At 38.9% G+C, this 17,243-nt stretch overlaps 1 protein-coding gene across 1 annotated transcript in view; it reads left to right on the top strand.

Moving 5' to 3' along the window:
• Positions 1-17,243, top strand: part of LOC127568103 (potassium channel subfamily T member 2) — a 546,938-nt gene that overhangs the window by 286,329 nt on the left and 243,366 nt on the right. The window contains exons 20-21 of the mRNA XM_052011419.1: positions 2,563-2,668; positions 3,605-3,777. Of these exons, the coding sequence (XP_051867379.1) occupies positions 2,563-2,668; positions 3,605-3,777 (279 nt within the window). The remainder of the gene's footprint in view (positions 1-2,562; positions 2,669-3,604; positions 3,778-17,243) is intronic.

A 17,243-nucleotide genomic window follows, 5' to 3' on the forward strand; every position in this document is an offset into this window, starting at 1 on the left:
GTTCATTGAGTAATTTCACAAACTATTGTGATTGTGTTTCAATCCCTACCATAAAAAACATTTCAGAAATTCTATTACAATTAACTTCCTTGAAGGATCTCCAAAGCACTTTCTGAGGTCCTTTGGTGTCAGCAGCTTACAACTCATTAGATATATTGTTGAGGAATTATGCTGGGCCCAGCCTGTGCCTCACCTTGCTTATAGCCTCTGCCAGCCCACCAGCTGCAGTAAATCTCTGCAGTTGTGCAACTTCCAACAAACCGTCAGTGTTGCCATCAGGGCCCTTTGGCAACAAGGAGCGGCTGCGAGCATGGACTAGGCTACAGGTGGCTAGAACTAAGGCTTTAACCACAGACTGCCCAGATGCTAATCTGAAGGTGGCCTTTCCTCTCCAAACATTTGGAAACTGCTCAAAAAGAATAATTAAAATTAATAATAAAACAAATTTGCTTAAAACACATGTATTTCTACTAAAACACAAACCTATAATTAATTTTTTAAAAAATGTTACAAATACTTAGCTTTTTAATTCAGGCCAGCAACACAATTCAAATGATTGGGGCCATGTTAGATGCACCAGCTAAGGCAGGAGTAAAATTCAAGGGGCAGATACAAAGTGTCTTCAGGCCTTCTGTTCAGCAATTTAAGGAGTATCTCTGCACTCGATGACTAGTGCAGAGAAACTGGCCTGACTTCTGACTTTCAGCTCATTCCTGATTTCTACACTGTAGCATTCAGATGCTGAGGTGCAGAACAGACTATTGCATGCACTATGGCTGGCTGGTTCCTCCCTATGGACCTGCATGCTCGCCACCAGCACATTCCATCCATTTATCTCAGTGATTAACTCCTTATATTTATTTGCCTTCCGAGACCTCGAACTTCCATCAGTCCTCTCATTTGGTTACTTGTAGAATTGTTATTTTTTTCTCCAATGATTTGAATTATTTTATGGTAGGATAAAGAATTTTTGACATTATCTTTCTTGGAACATGAAAGCTATTAATAGATCCTTATCAAAATCTAAAGCTCTTGGCTCTCTATATTGTAAAATGCAGACTTGGCCAATCTATTCCCCATTGTTCCTTAAAACTCTATTTTAAGAAGAAAAGGAGGGGAAAGATTTAATAGGAACTTGAGGAGCAACTTTTGTTACACAGAGGGTAGTACGTATATGGAATGAGCTGCCAGAGGAAGTGGTTGAGGCAGGTACAATAACAACTTTTAAAAGACAATTGGAAAGGTACATGGATAGGAAGGGTTTAGAAGGATATAGGGCAAACACGGGCAAATGGGACTAGCTTAAATGGGCATCTTGGTTGGCATGGATCAGTTGGGCCAAAGGGCCTGTTTCCATGCTGTTATGTCTCCATGTGCTATATAGATTTATGTGCTTCCAATAATTACAACTGAATACGTGCTTTATTCATCTATTTCCCAAGCAAAGCATTGCAATCTCTCATCATTCAACCATTCTATTACAACACAACTACAGGTATTAATTATACAGTGACGGGAACCTAAAATTAACCCTTGGTTATCAAGGCATTATACCTAATATTCTAGTGTCAGCAAAACAACTCAAAAAAATTATAAATTTTAACAAACAGTCTAACATTTTTTTTAAATCACATTCTTGTAATGAATGAGTTGACTCTTTTGACTGTATTTCCCTCACAGTGGCAAAATACCTGTTGTACCTCCAGCACGCCAGAATCACGAAGCACAAAATGTGTCCATTCAACTCATCATACCAGCACAGACAGGAGCCTAATGTAGCTGTCAATCATTTAACTAAGATACTGCTCCCAACAAATGAATCACATAGATCTCAACACCCCAGAAGTGTGATCCCCACCTTCTCTTGTCACACCTTCTTCCTGATTCTGTACAGAAATGAAAATAGCATTGAGAGTAATTCTTTAATATTTTTCCTAACTCCTGAAATGCTGTCTATTGCATCTGAATCCTTTTCCTAAAAGTACAGACAAGAACAACTGGCTTTTTACCTTCTCCTCGCAGAGTGGCCTGCACCTGTCCACTCATATCCTTTACCCAACCACAAAGTAAATAGTACACCATCTGGATACCTGCGAAAACTCTATCTTTCCTTTATTCATTTCCATATAACAGCTGCAGTGCCACACATCCTTTTAGCCCTTCTGTGCAACTAAGTCTCTCATCATGCATGGTTTAACATTTGTGCATCCCTACCCCAACCTTTTCTTGAGGTGTGATTACCTTTTGTCATTTCCAATGATGAATTATCATTAAAACTAATGTCAATTTTCTTTAAGAGAAATTACTAACTGAGCCAACTGTGGTCTGAAGCCATTCTTTGTGCATGCACTGTAAAGTATACCATAATCAGAATATTTCCAATATGTATTTAAAGTATAAGACTATGCTGCACATACAGTTTTATCTACTCGATATGACAGTATTTCATCAGGAGAAGTTATAAATGTTTTATGACTGTTAAATGTATTTCTAGGAAATAATTAAGATCTTAGAAATATTTTAAGATTTCCCATTTAACGTGACTGATTTTATACATTTTAGGTATGTTAAAGGATACCCTCCAAACTCCCCCTATATTGGAAGTTCTCCAACCTTGTGCCATTTGCTGCGGGAGAAAGTTACATTCTGCTGTCTTAGGTTAGATAAGGTATGAATTCAGGTAGTGCTTTTTGCAGTTCCATTACAGAACTTGCTACAATAAAATAGGGCATCAGGAGTGTTTTATCTTATCTTAAATATTTTCCATGCTGACATTAGCAAAGTCACACAGACCTGCTTCTGTGAAATAGATGTGTAAATAATTATAATTCCCACCCATGACTATCTTTGTTAATAATTCAGCAGAAAATAGAAACAATTTTTTTGTTTCACAGTCCTCAGGCACTTTGAAATCTTTGTATTTTTTTACATGCCAATTTGCTCTGAAGAGAAGTTTAGGAGTTTATCTTATAAATATACTGTACCCTCTTATTTGATACTGCCTTACTTCATCTGATATTCCTGCATGGAAGAGGCAAAATAAAACACAAATTCATCTTTGTCACATAAACTATAGTAATTTTCTCAAAAGTGGCATCGGAAAGCAGCAAAAATCCTGGAGATACTCAAATTAACTTAGTTTTATACAAACTCTTCCATGTATTTGTTAAAATACATGGAAGAGTTTGTAATTTTCTGTAATTTTCTTCTTGTGTGAGGAGAAGCAGGCCAAGGTAAAAAAAAAAGTGTTTCCCACAATGGGTGCAACCTACAGGTGGTTCTGGTTCCTTGTTAGAATGCCAAATACACTGTCTGTAAATGTTCATAATCCTGATATGATGTCGGTTCCCTGGATTTTTTGATACATGCATCTTGTTCTGAATTATCATCCCCTACAAGGACACAGGGGTAGCAGTTTTCCTTCTTTTTCTCTCTTCTTTCTGCTTTATGTGTATGATTTCAGAGGAGGAAGAGATTTTCTTTAAGAAAAGGATGACGGTTTTATCAATGAAGGCAGACTAAGCTGATTTAGCATTCGGAAAACTAAAGTATGTTCTTATTTAAAGACATAAGTAATTGAATTTCATCTTTTTTTTCCCTCCAGGGGTGCCACCATAATTACTCTGAAGATGCAAAAGCATATGGTTTCAGGAACAAACTGATCATTGTTTCTGCAGAAACTGCTGGAAATGGACTATACAACTTTATTGTTCCTCTTAGAGCTTACTACAGACCAAAGAAAGAGTTAAACCCCATAATCCTGCTTCTGGATAACCCGTAAGTGCTTATTCTTGCTTTATCATTGTGTAATGGATTGCCAAATTTCAGTAATTTTGAATTCAATCAGATCAATCACCTGAGAGCATAAGGAATGGGAGTATGTTGTAAGATTCCTCAAGCATGTGTCAGCTCATGGCTATCATTCTGCTTCATTAACTTTCCTGCTTGAACCACTTATCCCATGATTCCTTTCAAGCCACAAAGTTGACTGATCAAAATATTGAATATAGAGCAACCAGAGCCTTCCAGAATTCAAAAGAAAAATCACGACTCATAATAAAGAATTATTTTCTTAGTCCTAAGTGGCTGACTCTTCATTCAGAGTCATTATCCTCTAGATACAGACTCTCTAGCGAGATGAAGCAGCCTTTCAGCAATCCTTCCTGGCATCATGTTATTGCCCATTCTCTGGTGAGTGCAGACAATCTTACTCAAATAAGATTAGGATAGGATTTGGAATCACTTCTCGATCACATTTGCTTTCATCTTACAAAACTGGTTTCTACAAGTGTCAGTAGCATTTAATGAACTCGCAAATGTTGTGAAAGAAATGGTATGTCTCCACGTATTAATATGAAACACAAAGTAGGCCATCCGCAGCTTCTGTTGCTCCTTTCCCTTCTCCAAGATAACTAGAACTTAGATGGAGATGAAAACAAGGTATTGCTTAGATGGATTTGAAAACAAAGTATGGCTAAGGCAAGAGATGATGTAGGCCTGCAAGGACAGGAGTTTTGGGTGAGTTACGTACCTCCTGCCATAGTTCTGAACTCCCACCTTTCTCAACTATCTCACCTCTCTCCTTTATCCTCTCATATATAAGATCCAGTTGATTCTCCCTTGAGCCTAGTCAATCTCAACCACTGGCTGTCCAACTTTCCTTCTTGTCCTTATGTTAGCTACATTTCTCTCCCCTTGGGCACTGTGCTCTTCTTCAAATCTACCATCATCACCTCTCTACTAAACAAACAGCTTTTAGCTCCTCCGTCTTTGCAAACTCCCATTCCATCCAAAAGTTCTTAACTGTTCTGCCATTGCTTATTTTCATGAGCATGAATGTCCCAGACTCCATCCTACCTTAACTGATGTACTGTTGCAGCTCACATCTTTTCTCCTAGTTACGTGTAGACTTGATTCCACCACTTTCCCAGCTAGCCTGTCCTGTGTATGTTCTGTAAACCTGAAATCAAAAGGAAATGTACTTCTTATGTTCTAACTTGCCACTAGGCTAATTCATCCATCACTCCCAAGCTTTACTGACCTACATTGGTTCTTGGTTAAGCAAAGCCTAAGTTTTGATTTGGTTTACTTATTTTATTTTCCCACGGCATCATTCCTCCCTACCTCCTAGGATGCTTCCAATTCCCCTGTTCTGGCCTCTTGCCCCCAGGTTTATTTACTCTATCACTGGCACTATGCCTTCAAATGCCAAGCTGTCCTCTTAGAAAATTCCTTCTGAAACTTCTATCTCCCCATCCTCCTTTAAGATGTCTTTAAATCATATCTCTTCATGTGGCATGGAGCAAAATTTTGTTTGATAATATTTCCATAAAGTATCTTGGGACATGTTGCAAGTTTAACACTATGCTAAATAAATGTATGGTGCTTTTGATACCAAGCTAAATTTGATGTCCAGCCACAGAAAATGTCAGTCCATGTGATCAGCTTTAAGAAACATGTTAAGAGGGGAGGGTATGTGAAGTGGCAGAGAGACCTAGATCTTGGAACTTGATTGGATATAAACTTGGCTTGAGTGGTGTAATGTTGGGAATCTGCAGGAGGCCAGAAGTGGAGGAGCACAGATATTTCCATGTTTATAGAACAGGTGGAGGTTACATGAATGGAGGGAATGAGATGATCTGAAAATGAGGATAAAGCTTTAAAATGGAAGTGTTTCCAGAACAGGTGTCAGTATAGGTTCAGATTATTTTTATGGGCCCAGAGGAACATCCTTGATCACACTCAGTTTAAAAAAAAAACACGTATTTATAAGTAAACCACTGTTGCCAGTCCATTTTTCTATCTCAACACTGCAGTCAAGATCCTGTGTGAGTCAATGGAGTTTTAATTTGATGAGCTTCAGATCTGATTGAGGTGCATTTCATGGCCACCTTCATAAAGGCCTTGGCAGTGCTGATGGCAATGGGCATGATTAGAGATTCTCCCTTACCACTCTATTTGCTGGAAAAAAGCAGTTGTTTCAACAAAGTGCAGAAAAGAATGTATCAACGTAGTGCACGTTCACTTCATGATTGTACATAAAAACATTTTGTTTGAGTGTTGTAACTTTGTCTGTCAGTACAGATGTACAATCTTGATCAAATCTCTGCTTGCACAGTCAATGATTTTTTAAGTCCAAAGTAAATGTTTAAGTAATGTACACGTGTTGAATTCCTATTGACGTTGACAACCATGGTTCCATTAGTTCTTTTCGATATTTTGAATAGTGATAAGCTTGTCCTTGAATAGCAATGAAAATTGTTTTTATGTAAAGACTATTGCTTCATACCTTTTTTATAAGGCAGGAATTGTTTTGCATTTTGCCTACCTATCTCCTCCTCAAGCTAGCCCTATTAAGTACAATTCCCCATCTAAGAAAACCTGTAGGTGATCTATTATCAGTGGTTTCAAGGCACAAGGGAAGGGCCATTTTTTTTTCTTTCTGAGGAGAAACACCATTGGTTTGTGGGAATATACAAAACAAATAATGCAGACTAAGGGATTATGGTCTCAAACCTACCTCCTTTATTTTTGTGGATTGCATCAGAATGCAAAATCCCTGGTGATACAATGCAGAGAATATCGTGGCATTATGGTAGCCTTACTGGATTAGTAATGCAACATTCCATATTAATGACTCAGAAGTGAGAGTTCAGGGGGATTTGTGTGTGTGTGTGTGTGTGTGTGTGCGTGTGTGTGCGTGAATCACAAGAAGTTAGCAGACTGGTGCAGCAGGTAGCTATGAAGGCAAATTGCATATCAACCTTTGTTGCAGAGGGGTTGGAGTTTAAAATGCGTTTTTTCTCACCTGACTTTTGAAAGGATATCACAGCATTGGAGACAGTCCAAAGGAGAGTCACTAGGCTAATTCCTGGGATGAGAATATCATCCTATCAAGAGAGAGCAAACAGGTTGGGTCTGTATTCTTTGGAATTTTAGAAGAATGACAGGTGATCTTATTGAAAAGATCCTAAGGGGCCATGACAGATTGGATGTTGAGATGTTTTCACTACAGGGAGAGCCTTGAGCGAGGAGACATAATTTCATGATAATAGCCATAATTTAAAACAGAAGATTGTGAATCTCTGGAATTTCCCTACCACTAGAGAGTTGTGGAAGCTAGTTCATTAGAAGTATTTAAAGTGAAGTTAGATAACTTTTTGAAATATTGGGGTGTTGAAGGCTATGGGGATCTGACACAGAAGAGGAGGCGGCCTGGGATAGATCAGCCATAATCATATTAAATGGTGGAACAGGCTTGAAGGGCCAGGTGGCCTTTCCTGCTCCTATTTTCTTGCGTTCAGATCCAAAACTGCTGCTGAGGAATTTAATTAAATTCACTTACATCTGGAATAAAATACTAATATCAGTTATGGCGATCATGAAAGCGCCTAACTTTCAGTAGAACCAGTCTGGATTAATAAAGATCTTCATGGAACTAAATAGCCATGCTTACTTATTATATCTGGTTTGCATGTGATTCCTGGCCCAACACAGGGTGGATTACTTTTGAATTCAGACATGGTTGAGCAGGAAACTCAGTCTAAGGCAGTCAGGGATGGGCAATAAATGGTTGCCTTGCCAACAGGCCACATCTTGTGAATAAATAAATCATGTCTGCAATGTCTGTCATGTATATGGCCCTTGCCGTGGCAATTGTCTGTACGTGCCATTTTCCCATTTTTCATATATAAAAAAAAATCACTTGCATTGGTGCCATAAAAGGTTATTGAGTTAGCCATTACATGCTCTGGCTAATTCAATAACCTTTACATACCTTGTTAAAATGTAACAGCTTTAATTACTGAATCTTTTCTACTTGCCAATTTAAAAACTTAGTTGATTTCAGGCAAATTCAAGTCTATATTAAATGCCTTTCTGCTTACAATGATAATTATTCAATTGGCATTGTTGAAACTGAGTGCCTGAATGCTGGACTGCAGTCAACATTGTCAATGTTTGTATGGACCTTGGTGAAATTTTAATTGCTCATGTATATATTTACTTCCAAGTCCCCTTTTATGTTGTTGACTATGAAAATAAAAATATAGAGCTGGTAAACTGTGCTGTTGTTGGCCAGAAATGAGAAAACTACTCACACTTTCTATTCTCTGTTCAGTTTTACTGTCCATCAATTACAGTGAGCATAATGTCCCAGATCCAATACAGCACTAAAAGCAGTGGAAGTTGCACTCAGTCTTACCATTTTACTTATATACATAGCTCAAGTAGTTTTATTTTCCCTGATACAATTCTCCAGTTGAGAGTTGTTGCAATTACTTGCAGCAGATACTTGACAAACATTTAGCAAATCAGCCAATAACATCCAGCATATTTATTAGAGGAACTTGACAGTCATGAATTTTAATCATTATTTAAATGTTATATGTTCTGGTAATTTTGTTTGTTATTGGAAAGAGGTCCAGATAGTATTTTCAAATCAACAAATATGTTGTCAGAATTTCTTTACAGTTGGATGAGGGTCTGAACGGAGGTCTAGATGTCCTGTTGTAAAAACTCCTCAGCACCACTTTCTTGGCATTGAAATTATGTTGTATGCCTCCTAAGTGTTCCAAAGTGATTGCGATGCTTAAAATCTAGTGGTATAGGTCTTCCTCATATGGTACCAAGTTGTTTCCCAATTCCAGACCCCCATGAGTGTCAAGAAACATAAAGGGCAGTTAAAGCAAATAAGGGAAGCTTATGACAGAGAACAAGAACCCAATGCAAAAAAAAATACCTGGAGAAGTATATAAGTGCAAGGGTGAAATTAAAAAGGAAATTGGGAAGGTGAAGAAGGTGCATGAACAGTTATGGCAGGTAATAACACAGCAACCTCTAAATGTGCTATAAATATGTGAAGGGAAAGAGGATGAGAAAGGAAAGCATGGGTCCCATTAAAGACCAAAATGGCAGCACGCACGTGGAGGTGGAAGGCGTACGTAAAGTTCAGAATTAATATTTTGCCTCTTTCTGTGAAGAAAGGTAGAATGATATGGGAAATGATATTAAGGTGGAAGAAATTGCAGTATGACAAAGGATGGATCTAGAGGAACAGGACATATTAAAGGGTCAAGCATCTAAAAGTAGATAAATAGCAGACTCTTTAAAGAAAAATGCAATAAAGGAGACTGCACAGGATCTAATTATAATTTTCCAGGGCTCTTTCACTACAGGTATGATTCCAGAGGACTGGTAGGTTGCAGGTGAGGTACCATTGTTTATAAAGGGAGATGCAGATCAGTTGAGTAATTGTGGGTCAGTTAATCTGAGATTGAGAGTGGTTAAATTGTTGAAAGAAGTTTTGAGGGGAGATGTAAATCAGCATTTAGAGAGATGCATGTTAATCAAGCACAGTAAGTGTTTATTCATTAAGGTAAGGTCATGAATTGATTAACTTGATTGAATTTTTTGAAAAGGTAACAGGAGGGTTGACAAGGGTGAAACATTTGATAGATGGATTTTAGCAAGCTGTTTGATAAAGTGATACTTGGCAGGGTGATCAGAAAGGTAGAAACCCATGGGATCCAAGAGAAAGTGGCCATTTGATTAAAGATTAGCCCCACAGCAGAAAGGGAGAAGATTGATGGGAATTTTAATGACTGAAGGGTTGTGTGCAGTGAGCTCAGTAAACCCTTACATCACATATATTAAGGATTTAATTTTAGGGGCCATATTTCACGTGTTTATTGATAGCTTTAGTGCAGAAAAAAGTTCTAGGCTACAGAAAGTTATCAATGGACTGGTTAAATGAAAAGTAGAATTCAGTGTGGAGAAGTGTGAATTAAAGTACTTGGAGAGTAAAAACAAGGCAAGGGAAAAAACCATGAAGTGTAGGATACTAAAAAATGTCGAGGAATAACAGGACCTTGGAGTGCTTGTTCACACATCCCTGAAGGAGGTGGAACAGGTGAAGACATAGAAAACGTGAGCAGGAAGGTCATGCTAAACTGTATGAAACATTAGTTAGACCACAGCGACAGTACAGTGTACATTTCTGCCATCACACTACAGGAAAGATGTGATTGCCCTAGAGGGTACTGAGGAGATTTACGGGAATGTTGCCGGGGCTAGGGAATATAAAGGTCAGGAGGAGTGTCAAAGCTGGGGCAGTGTCCATTGGAATGAAAGTGACTGAGAGGAGATTTAATTGTTTTGTATAAAATTAAGAGAGATCTGGACAAGGTGAAGACCTATTTCCATTAGCTGAGACAGCAGAACTAATGGCCAGATATTTGAGATTTAATTGAATTAATAGAAAAGTTTAGAGGGTTGTTAAGGGGAAAAAAAACAAATCATTATACTCAATGAATGGTTGGGGCTGGAATTCACTGCCTAAACAGGTGGTGGAGCCAGAAATCCTCATCATATTTAAATGAATACTTGAAGAGCTGTGACCTGCAGAGCTATGGACCAGGAACTGGGAAGTGAAATTAACTTGAACTCTGTTTTTGGCTAGCATGGACACAGTGGACTGAATGGCCACTTATAGATACAAAAGATCTTCTGATGAACCCCGCGATCTGTGATAAAATGATTTCTGAACAAAACCTGGAGTGAATGTTTACTTAAGGAAAACAACTTGTCTCTTGCGTAACTTTTGCTTTCTCTATGTTCAGGCAGCAGCTGCCATCTACTGACAAAAGGTTGTATTGCAGTGCAATCTTCTCATCAACACACATTATCAGACCTCTTGGAGATTTCTAATAACATTATTAGCAAAATAGTTCAAGTATTTTTCATAGTGTCAAATCCACTAACTATTACATGTCCTCTGAACCTTGGAAAATTACAGCAAAGTGTCTGGGGAAAGGGGAAGGAGAATCACATTTTCCTCATAAAACATAAAATATCTGCCTGCACTTTGGGTTAAGAGGTCAGCTTGGTCCTTCGGCAAGGAGTAAACTGTGAAACTGGCCCCTTGCTACACCATTGGAAGCTGAGTCTCCGGGATCTGGCATCAGCAGATGGTCTCCTGTTCTACTGATGCAGGATCCACTGAGACCTTTCAGTAATTGAAACCAATGGTAAACTAATACACCTCCTAACCCAGTGGTGGGTCAGGGCAGGCACATAAAATTGCAGCATATAGTTAGAGTCAGAATATATCACCAGCCATCATCACTGAATGATTCCAGTTGTGGCTACAATGCTAAGTAAAGTTTGGAGAAGGACTTTGGGAATCTATCTCTTGGATATGGTGGACAGTTAATTTACTGGGTTATGGATTTTTCCAAGTTCCTATCTATTTCATTGCACTATCGAGGTATGCATTGAGACCTCAGATTAATGTGCTCTCATCCACATGAGGCAAGGCAGGTGGTCACGCACAGATGCCCTGTCTATATCAGTACTGTTCTTGTGGTCTGCTACCAGTGCCCAGCTCAAAATGACTCTCAGGATTTCAGCCTATGGTGAAACCCACCTGCAGTAAACAGACTGGAGGACCAGTCACACCCGAGACACCCAGACGCTGCACAGGATCATCGGAGGAGTTTCAGTTGAGAGGGTAAATGTGATTATGGTGGAGTTTGAGAGAAGGGGTAAATGTAAGTATGAAAGAAATTCAATCAAGGGAGTAACTGAGGGTATGAAGAAGTTTCAGTCAAGGAGGTAAATGGGGTTATTAATTATTTTCAGTTGAGGGTGGAAATTCAGTTATAGAGGAGTTTCTATTGAAGAGATAAATGGAGGTATGGAGGAGGCAAATGGGTTAGAGCAAACTCTGCAGTCTCCAGTCTCCGGGTCTGGAAATTGCAGCATTAACAAAACAGATTTTTGTTTTAAAGAAGTTCATAACAAAAGGGTTTATGATTTGGGGGCGGGGTTATGCCTCACCACTGACGTAGCCAGCCAGTCAGTCATGTGGTGATTGTGGCCTGGAATCTGCCACCGAGTCCGCCTGTCAAACTCGGTGAGGAGCTCGGCAGGGTTGGTGAGCAGACTGTTGCAGCCACAGTTACTCAATGAATGGTGGACAGATGTCAGGCTGGACAATCCAACAGAAGCAGGAATAGACTATTTAATCCTTGGGTGACCCTATACCTAGTTTTGTCCATATCTGTCAATATCCTTTGGTTAATAAAATAATCATCAATTTCAGATAGCAAATCATCGATTGCCCTATCATCACTTTTGTTCTATCCTTCTGCTGTCCCCTAACTTCATTCTGAAAGGCCTGCTTGAAATATTTATTCTGTAGCCCCTCGTACTATATTTCCACAACTAGCATGGTTTCCCTCTCCATCTGTTATGTTCGTATCTTGAAGACTTTAACCATTCAACCCTTAACCATTCAACCCTTAACCATAAAATATAGAGAGCACACTCCAATTTGTGTAATCTCTCTTGTAATTTAAGCTTTGGATTTCAGTTTTCTTTCTAGAAAATATACACTTCATGCCCTAAGGTATAGGTGCCCAGAACTTCAGTCGAAGCCTAACCAGGGCTTTAAACAGATGCAGCACAACTTTTATCCACTAATCATCTAGTTAACTTGAAAGTAAAATCAATGTAGAGTCATGTTTCTATCCTTCACACTCTCAAACATCTCCTGCACCAATCCAGTTATTTCTAGTTAATATTTCCGGGTCTCACATGGCTATTTGTAATTGTTGATGTCAGTCACTTCCTTAAGCCATTTTGACATCTATTGAGGTTGTCTTGCACTCCTTCAAATTACAGACAGGAAAAATATTACACTGGGACATAACAATAGCTTTCTCTCGTGAACAGAACTGGGTTGGATGTACTTGCCTTTGACACACACATTTCTTCAACTTATCAAGATTGACTGGGTTAAGGAGATAAAGCAAAGCTTTAGTAGGGATTGTAAACTAGTTTATTCCACAACAGCATGAACCACGCTGATCAACAGTTATGTTCAGAAGTTTTTATTATGATTGATATAATTTGCATTCACATCATACTTGCTCTTTCACAGACTCTTGCCGTACTTAAACGAGATCTCCTTTGGCTGAAGCCCTGAAGAATGCTTGGGGAAATGAGTACTTGACACTTTACCATGGATTATACAGTAGAGTAATGTCAGGTGATTAGGAGCCCCACCCCTTCACTGCCAGAAGAATTTCAGGACTGGGGTCTTCTAACTATCTTGTATGGTTTCTAACCAGCTTGCTTCCTTGCCTTATCAATGGCCTCAGAGCTTTCACTTTCTACAAAGAATTGACTGCCCTTGCAGCCACACTCTTCCCAAGACCCAGGTAGAGGTAGACCAGAAGGTTTTACAACACAGTGGGTGGAAGTGTTTTTGGTGTCTCGATAAGGTAATAATTCACATGATTTAATCACCATGCAAAACAACTTTGAGATAGCAGTGTCACCCTGATTTTTAAACTGAAAGGAGTGTACATTGCTTTTAAAATTCTGGCATTAACAGTGACTTTCCATGTCCATAGAAAATCAAGAAATGTAATTATCCTCACAGCTTCTGCCTGTATCACATATCAGAAGGCTAAAGAGAAGAAAGGAAAAAAATTGCATTTATAAGGAACATTATATGACTTCGTAATGTCTAATATGCATAAGAATGTAAGAATAGAAGTAGGCCATTCAGATGTTCAAGACTGTGAGACCCTGGTTGATTGATGGCCCAACTCAGTTGATTGAGACCTCCACTCAGTGAGATCCTTGTTGATTGATGGCATAACTCCATATTCTGCCTTTGCTCCATCCACTAAAACCTTTGATGGATTTTTGCAAACCAATCTCAGATTTAAAATTAAGAACTGATCTGGCATTGATTGTTGTTTGCAAAAGTAAGTTTCAAACTTCTGCTATTCTTTGCATATTGAAGAATTTCTAAACTTAAATCATGAAAGGTCTGACTCTAATCTTTATTCTGTTCTCAACTCCCTAATCAATGAAAATAGATTCTATCTACCCTATCAGTTCCCCTTACTATCTTGAAAACTTCAATTCAATTACTCTTTAACCTTCTGAATTCCAGGGAATACAGGATTAGTTTGTACAATTGCTCCTTGTAACTTCATCCTTGGCATGTAAATACCTTTCTGAGATACTGCCACTCCATTGCTTGCAAGGCCAATGCATCGTTCCTCATCTGTAGTGCCTAGGACTGCTCAGAACACTCCAGAAGTGGTCAAACCAGCATTTTATATTGCTGTAGTTGCCATCCTCTATTCCAGAATGCTGGATAACAATTGCAATGTTTCTTTATTTATTTGTTCCTCTCGATGATATTTTATTCTAAGATGAACCTCCATATCTCTTTGGACCCTACAGTTTCTGGCTTCTCACTTTTAATATCCAATGGGAAACCATTTCCCAGAGTTTAGGCAATTTGCTTAACCTTTATAATGCATCCAACTACACTGCTTACAATGACTCAAGAAATTCTGCAGATGCTGGATTCTGGAGCAATACACAAAAAGTGCTGGAGGAACTCAGCAGGTCAGGCAGCATCCATGGAGGAAAATTATCAGTCAACGTTTCGGGCCAAGACCATTCATCAGGATTGGAAAGGAAGAGGGCAGAAGCCAGAATAAGAATTGCACTGCTTACAATGCTACCAATCATGGAATAATCAGAAAACCTGAATATATGGCTTTCTGTCCCATGATTTATGTTGCTTAATCATTTGGTAAATAGTTACATCCCAACACAGACTTTTGCAGAACAGCAGAAGCAAATCTCTGCTAATTTGTGTATCAGTCCATTATCCATAACCTCTGATCCTTCCTGCTCAGCTAATTTACTAAGCAGGTCAATAATTTGCCTCCAGTTCGATGGGAGTTAATTTACTGCGAGAGACTTAATCAAAAGCCCTCCATATAAACAAAATATATACACATTCCTCATTCACTATTTTAATCAACACTTCAAAAAATTAATGAGTTTCATTAGGGATGACCTACCTCTTAAAAATCTTTGCTGATTTTCTTTGATCAAGGAGTGCGGACACTTTGTGTTTAATTATGGACTCCAGTAATTTTGTGATAACATCTGTTAAACTAACTGCTTTGAAGTTCCCAGGTTACCCTTTTTCACCTTAAATTACAGACTGATATACAATTTAAATTTAGGGGAATAATCACCAAATCATCAAAACTTTGTAAGATTAACATTCAAGTAATTAAAGTGCTCCAATCTACTTCCTTCAAACCCTGGGATGAAAGCTAGCAGTCTTGAGATATTGCGCTTGTTAATGCCATTATTTATTTTTCATTACATTTAGCTTGGTTAGGTGTATAGGCTGAATCACTGATTTTTAGCAGATGGTTCTGTAAGGAACTATAGCTAGAGAGAAAAAGAGAGAGAGAATTTTCCATGAACGTGCAGCTCCTACAAATGGGATGCAGTGGAGTCAGGTGGCTGATCCTTTGAACATCCATTTGAACTCCGAATTGAGTCCAACAATGATTCCTGATTGTTCTGAGCAGAGGGGCTGGATATATTTTGTGTGTGGCCCCTATCTAACAACCATTCATTTGAACAGGGTGACTGGCCTTAATTAAAATGGTAAGTGAAACCACTTAGTTTATTTCTCTTTCCATATTAATTGCTATTAATGTTTTGAACTACCATGAGGAAAATAAACAATTTTAATATTTTGTAATAATAATTAACTTTCCTTAAAATATATAATTCTACTTCCAGTGTTTCTAAATTCTCCTGATAATCCCAGTCATTTATAAGCAGTGGAAAAGGTCATCGGATAGCATGAGTTGTCAAAAGGCTAACAGGATGGTCTGTGGTCAGGGCCTTGGGACCTGCTGAATGAGTCAACTCTGCTGCTCATTATCCATTCTGCTTAATGGAATGGCTGAGGCAGTGTTGTGTGAGAGGATTCTGAGAGAGGCAAATGCTAAGTGTTGTAGTGCCCTCTTCCTTTTTATAACACTCATTTTCAGAATCTGGGCATTGCTTGTAAAGCCAATACTTATTGCCCATCTCTCATTGCTCTTGCTGCAGTCTTTGTGGTAAAAGTGCTCCCAGAGTGCTGTGGGATAGGGAATTCCAGGAGTTAGACTCAGCAATGACAAAAGACCACTGATATATTTCAAATTCAGAATGGTGTGTGACTTGGTGGGAACCTGCAGGTGGTGGTGTTCCTATACACCTACTGTCCTTGTTTTTCTTGTTGGTAGAGGTTGTGGGTTTGGGAGTGTTGTCCAGTTCATTTTGCAATTGGTATAAACTACTGACATTGTTTCCTAATAGTGGAAGTAATGACAGTTCAGCATTGCTGATGGGAAACCAAGAAATTGGGCTGATTTGTCCAGGCATTGATCTTTTTGAGAGTTGTTGGCATTGTACTTATCCAGACAAGTAGACCATATTACGTTGCACTCCTGACTTGGGCCTTGTAGATGGTGAAAAAGCCTTGGGGTATAAGGAGGTGAGTCACTTGCTATAAATACCCAGTTCTTACTTACACTTGTAGCCATAGTGCTTACGTGGTTTATCCAATTGAGTTTCTGATACACAGTGGCTCCCAAGGTTTTGATAGTGGGAGATATAGTGATGGTCATGCCATTGAATGACAGGAGTAGGTGGTTAGACACTTTCTTGTTGGAGATGGTCATTGCCTGGCACTTCTGTGGTGCTACTTATCAGCCCAGGCCCAAATGTTGTTCATGTCCTGCATTTAGGTATAGAGTGCATCATTTGCTGAGGAGTTGTGAATGGAATTGAATATTGTGAATGTCTCCACTTCTGACTTCATGATGGGCGAAGGTCATTGATAAAGCAGTTGAAGATGGTTGAGGCTAGGATCCTGTCCTGACGAACTCTTGCTGTGATGTCCTGGAGTTAAGATGATTGACCTCTAACAACTACATCTTCCTTTGTGCAAGGTATGATGCCAAACATTGAGATGTTTTCCTTTCTGTGTCCACGGATTTCAATTTGACCAGGGGACCCTGATGCCGACCATGCTAAATGTTGCCTTGAAGTCAAGGGAAGACTTCCACCTCTAGAATTCAGCTCATTGGTCCATGATTGATAGCACAATCAACAACTTTACTGATGATTGAGAGTACACTGATTAAGCATGGTCATTAACTGGATTGCATTTGCACCAGATATGCCTTAACACTGTCCCACATTGTTTGGTTGATGCCAGTGTGGTAGTTGTACTGTAACAGCTTGCTAGAAGTGCACAAAGCTCTGCAGGTCTTCAATACTACAGCCGGGAAGTTGTGTGGTCCCACAGCCTTTGCTGTATCCTGTGCTTGCAGCTGTTTCTCAATATCATGTGA

Source organism: Pristis pectinata, chromosome 3, assembly GCF_009764475.1.
Source record: "Pristis pectinata isolate sPriPec2 chromosome 3, sPriPec2.1.pri, whole genome shotgun sequence".
Classification (NCBI taxonomy): domain Eukaryota; kingdom Metazoa; phylum Chordata; class Chondrichthyes; order Rhinopristiformes; family Pristidae; genus Pristis; species Pristis pectinata.